General features: G+C 48.1%; 1 protein-coding gene across 1 annotated transcript in view; it reads left to right on the top strand.

Annotated features, from left to right (window-relative positions):
- The window catches only part of Sorl1 (sortilin related receptor 1), a 163,470-nt gene that overhangs the window by 143,472 nt on the left and 14,450 nt on the right, over positions 1–5,548 (top strand). The window contains exons 40-42 of the mRNA XM_031345625.1: positions 936–1,035; positions 2,377–2,561; positions 4,628–4,747. Coding sequence (XP_031201485.1) covers positions 936–1,035; positions 2,377–2,561; positions 4,628–4,747 — 405 coding nt within the window. The remainder of the gene's footprint in view (positions 1–935; positions 1,036–2,376; positions 2,562–4,627; positions 4,748–5,548) is intronic.

Genomic DNA, 5,548 nt, shown 5'->3' with positions numbered 1-5,548 from the left:
CCCCCCCCCCCCGAAAAACAACTCGAGTCTCCATATGTAATTATTCTGCCTCAGCCTGGTGCCTTTCTTCTTTAACCATATAATTAAATGGTTCACGGCTCTGGTGTGTAGAAAGACTTGGTGTTAAGAGAATATGTGTACCCTGTAATTTTCAGCTTTATTGGATTTCCTGGTACTCGCGCTAATGCCAGAGTTCCCATTGTGATAGTGCAAGCTTCTGGGGACAGTGAGATGCCTTGGAAACCCATATGCTTTGTGTCTCCCATAACCACATAGTCTCCTCTCCTCTGCTACCACTGGTCCCTTGGATCACCCGTCTGCATAACCCACTCCACCACAGTTATCTGTCCCTGTGATCTTGTGAATTGCGATCCACTTCAATAGTATCATTTCCCATCTGCTGGTTCCTTTCTTCATCCTTCTCCATCTATGATGTTGTGACAGGATGGTCTTCAGAATCCCTGTGCCACTCACTTAAGCACATTTACAATCCTATCTGCTCTTGGTTTTCAAAGAGGACAATTAGAACAGATGCCTTTGAGTGGACCTTTGTCGATAGTGTTTGGTCACCAAGACTTCTTTCTTCTTCTTCTTTTCCCACATGTAATAATTTTTAGTTCAGAGCCTTCTCTAATGGAGAACTTGGGGAAAGTAGTCTTCCCTGATTTTGTGGGTCTTATAAACCGGCCTTTATGTTGACCTCTTGACCTTGACTAAGAGTACAACCTGAACTGAGATATCCCATTAACTCCCACTTACTATAAATAACTGAATGTATTAAATGGTAGCATAAATAGAAGCTTATTAAAATCAGAAGAAACACCTCTCTAATGAAAGAGACAAGGCATCTGAAGAGGCCAGGTGTGCCTGGTATAGTCATTGTGTCCTCTGACCATGTCAGCAGATCTTATCTTATGCTTTCTGGTTCTTGGCAGGTCAATGGCTATGTGGTGAACCTTTTCTGGTCATTTGATGCCCACAAACAAGAAAAGAAAACTTTGACCTTCCGAGGAGGAAGTTCCCTGTCACACAAAGGTAACACCCTGTGCTACGTGGCTATGTAAGCAGGAAGGAGTAAGCTGTCCTGAGAGTGGAGGTTGACAGGGTGGAGCTGGAAAGGAAAGGGGGTTTTCTCTGGAGATGATTTTATCTAGACAGTCCTTGCCCATTGTGGATACCATCTGCATCCTGAACCAGGTAGAGAGTCTTTACCTGCTGGCTTGTTGAGCCTTCTTTTAAACCTCATGGTCTTCGATGAAAATTGGAACAAAAGAAGAGGTAGAACCTCTAAGGAGCCAGATTAACTCCGCTAGGTGGTTTTGCACTGTGTAAGAATCCATCCAGATTCCATTACCTGCTTCCTTTCTAGTTTGACACCCTCTCAGCTAGTAAGAGGCAGCACAAGGCCTACTGAATGGTTGTCATTCAGTAAAGATTTGCCAACCACACAGAAGAACAAACAACTGAAAGACGGGGGTCCAGTCCTTGCTTATTCTATGCAAAGTGCGAGCTCTATTCAGATTCTTTAGCCTGGAGATGGTCTTATAGGAAGATTTTAATGTATTTCTAAGAGAAAACCTTCAATACCAAAGGCTGCTTGTGGGTGCTGTGAATGGCTTGGGAGCTTGCTCCTTTCCTCCTCTTCCGTACTGTTTGAAAGGACTGTTAATCCCAGGTTTATCCCCTCCTCCTGAGTCTTATGAAGGAAATCACATGAGTGCTGTCAACATCACTGTTCATCATCATTGTTATTTATTATTATTACATTTTGTCTGTGCTGGGGATTAAACCCAGAACCTTGTGCATGCTAAGCAAATCTTCTACAACTGAACTAGCTCACAGCCCTTGGTTTTTCATATACCATCTTAGCTCAGGCTGGCCTGGCACTCATGTTGTAGCTCAGGTTGACCTCATGTTGATAGTTCTCCTGTCTTGACCAGTTGGATGCTTGGGTTGCAGCTCTGACTTTAACTGGAATTGCTCTCATGAACATGGCTGGTTGATCATTTACCAGGGCAAGGGCAACTACTCAGTGGCTACACCACTGAAGAAAAGGACTCCCCATTCCTCAGCCAGTGTTTACTGTAAGAGACCATGGATGACCTTGTTCACAGATGTTGAGACCCTCTCTGGTTTCCTGGGATAGTTGGGTTGATGGGTGTAAGCCTCAAGTCTCCTGCTACACAAGGCCAAACAACTGCAGGAATGTTATGCCAATTGTGTGCCCACACAGTCAGACTTACATTGCAAAATACTAAAATATAGTAAATGAATTTGTAAACTGTTGAAAAATAGGGTATGTGTAAACCCAACCAAATCCTTGGCTGTCACCCCACATCCATCCAGCCATGGCATCTCCCTTCCTTCTTTTCACAGTTAGCAATCTGACAGCTCATACATCCTATGAGATTTCTGCCTGGGCCAAGACAGACTTGGGGGATAGCCCACTGGCCTTTGAGCACATCTTGACCAGAGGCATCAGTCCACCAGCTCCTAGTCTCAAAGCCAAGGCCATCAATCAGACTGCAGTGGAGTGCACCTGGACTGGCCCCAAGAATGTGGTAAGTGGACCAGAATGACCATCCCAAGGTAGTCTGAATCCTCCCCAAGCCTACGACCCCAAACAGCCATGGCGCTTTCTTCTCTGCTGCCTTGCTTCTTTTCCTTACCTAAACACAAGTTGCTGGCTAGGCCAGCGTGTGATGACCCTCTGAAGGGACCTCATATCCCAGCCATCCCTCCACATCCCTGACCTAACTCTGCTGTCCTCAGAGATACTCCCTGATATTTGTCACTGGGTAGACCATACAGGTGGAGTGCTGTATTTATGCGCTCAGGAACTCATCCTGGGTGGTGGGTTTGGTCACATTTGTTAATTGAATAGCCTCTGCTCTTTTGTGTGGCTGACCAAAAGACAGTGATAAAGATCCCCATTTCCCCCCTCTGCACACCACCCTTGCACCATGAGGAGAGTCTACCCACAAGCAGTCGCTGTTCTCTATTAAGAGGCTCAGCTTGGTGCTGGCCCACTTGTCCCACTGAGCAACCCTCCAGAGGAAGAAGGTATAGCCTTCAAAACAGTGGGGCAGCACACAGGGCTGGGCCTCTCTTTACATGCTTGCACCATGCCTTGGCTTGTGCATTCACTGGTGATGAGTGAAGTGAGGCCTGCTGTGGATGGCCGTATCCTTCTCCTGTCTCTCGACACTGAGCATTCTGGCAGTGCTCACAGTTGTCTTCTTCAACCCCTGTGAGAGACTTTTCTTGTCTCCCAACTACTCCCATGGCTCTGGGGACCCATCCGAGTCACCCTACCTCGTGCTCCACAGGCTTGATTATAATGAGATCATCTTCACTTCTCCCTTTCTTGCTATCCCGTATACAGCTGTTTTCCATCCTCCAACACCCTCAATTCATCTCTTCCCAGACCCTTTCAGTTAACTGATCCCTGGGAGGCCGCCTTTTCTCTCTCCTTATCTAAGATCCCTCTTCTCCAAACTTCCAGCTGCTTATCAGAGTTACAGGAAGTGGCTCTGTTGTCTCTGTTGTCAGATCCTCCTCTCAGTCCCCTCTCTATGCCAAGGGCACCTGCAGACATGTACTCTCTCTCTTCAGGCACCTGGCCTCCTGTGTACCTACTCAGGAGAGGAAGTATTCTGATCCCACTTTATCTCCTTCAGCTTGTTCCTTCCCATGTATACACACCCAGCTGTCATTCCTTGCCTGTATGCTTAGCCTGGTTTCCACTTCCCCAGTTTGAGATTCCCTCAGCTTCCTACATGGACCCATAGAATGTGCTTTAAGCATACCCTTGGTCAATTGAAGTTCAAGGCCTCTATTGCAGCAATACACTTTCACCCTGGAGGGGGCACGGGCCTTGGTGTGCATCTTCAAGGTCATCTGATGGGCAGACAGCCTGCTATGCATCTTCAAGGTCAGCTCAGGGGCAGACAGCCTGCTGGAGCCACAGTTCATTTTTTGCACTCCAGGCAGCAGGAGCAGGGAAGATAGGTTGACCTGCCATTAGAAGAACCTTCTGGACCACCCTACAGGGTGCTTCTGCTTACATCTCATCAGTTGACACCTTGTTGCTGGCTCTTCCAGCTTCTAGGGTAGTAGGGAAAGCGGGGTTCTATTAAAGGGAAATGGGAATGTGGGGAGGCTAGCTGCTTCTGTCCTCCTGTGTCCTGTCCATGTGCTACTGAGATTCCCCTCTTCACTTGACAACTTCTATGGCTTCCCATGCCACAGTGTAGCCACTCAGCTCCCCTGTCTCTGCTGGGTGATTGTATGTCAGCCCTCCTGGATGAGCCCTTCTCTGCTCTGACGCTTCATACAGGCCTTAGGACAACATCCAGTGCTTCTCATTTGCTCTCATGGAGGAATAGGTTCTGTTCTCCTTCTCTGCCCATTCCCTCCTCAAGCAGAAGCTCTGTGTGAGCAGGAGCTGCTTCATGGTCACTTTTGCAGGTGCTCGTTGGACATGCCAGTTCCTAAGCATGGTCAACATAATAAAGGTTGAGGGATTATCTCTCTGGGTGCTTTACAAGGTTTTAAGTTAGCAATTTCAAGCCACGAGGGCACTGACCCATCAGTTGATGGCTTTTCCCTTCTCTGCCTTTACTAGGTGTATGGTATTTTCTATGCCACATCCTTCCTTGACCTCTACCGAAACCCTAAGAGCTTAACTACTTCCCTCCACAATATGACAGTCATCGTCAACAAGGATGAGCAGTATTTGTTTCTGGTAAGCTTTCTCTACCCGGGGAACATGAGTTCCAGTATTTAAAGGAGATTTATTAAGCCGCGGGGCTCTTGAGCTCAACCCTAGATTAGGGGACCTGGAGACCTGGATTCATCTCCTGTGTAAGTGCCCACAGGCAGTTTCCTAAGTGCAGCTTAATGGTGGAGCACTGGCCACTAGGCAAATGAATCACAAGTTCAGATAAATAAAATGCCTTTGTCAAAGCCATTCCTAATGATCTAGCATCTGTAGTGTTACATGTATGCATGCCAAAATGTGGAGAGAGGTATGTGGGCTGCCCTACTTGGCTTACTACTGCTAAGACCAAAAAGCAACATGTCCAAAGGAACTGGCAGAAGGAAAGGGTTGATCTCACCTGGCAAGTTAGTCTATCACTGAGGGAACTCAAGGCAGGGGCAGAGGCAGGAGCTGATGCAGGGGCAGAGGCAGGAGCTGATGCAGGGTCAGGAGCTGATGCAGGGTCAGGAGCTGATGCAGGGTCTGGAGCTGATGCAGAGGCAGGAGCTGATGCAGGGTAAGGAGCTGATGCAGAGGCAGGAGCTGATGCAGAGGCAGGAGCTGATGCAGGGGAAGGAGCTGATGCAGAGGAAGGAGCTGATGGAGAGGCAGGAGCTGATGCAGGGGAAGGAGCTGATGCAGAGGAAGGAGCTGATGGAGAGGCAGGAGCTGATGCAGAGGCAGGAGCTGATGCAGGGGAAGGAGCTGATGCAGAGGCAGGAGCTGATGCAGGGGAAGGAGCTGATGCAGAGGCAGGAGCTGATGGAGAGGCAGGAGCTGATGCAG

This window comes from Mastomys coucha, unplaced genomic scaffold (assembly GCF_008632895.1).
Source record: "Mastomys coucha isolate ucsf_1 unplaced genomic scaffold, UCSF_Mcou_1 pScaffold23, whole genome shotgun sequence".
NCBI classification, from domain to species: Eukaryota; Metazoa; Chordata; class Mammalia; order Rodentia; family Muridae; genus Mastomys; species Mastomys coucha.
Note: the sequence above shows the minus strand (reverse complement) of the source record. Positions and strands in the feature narration are given on the sequence as shown.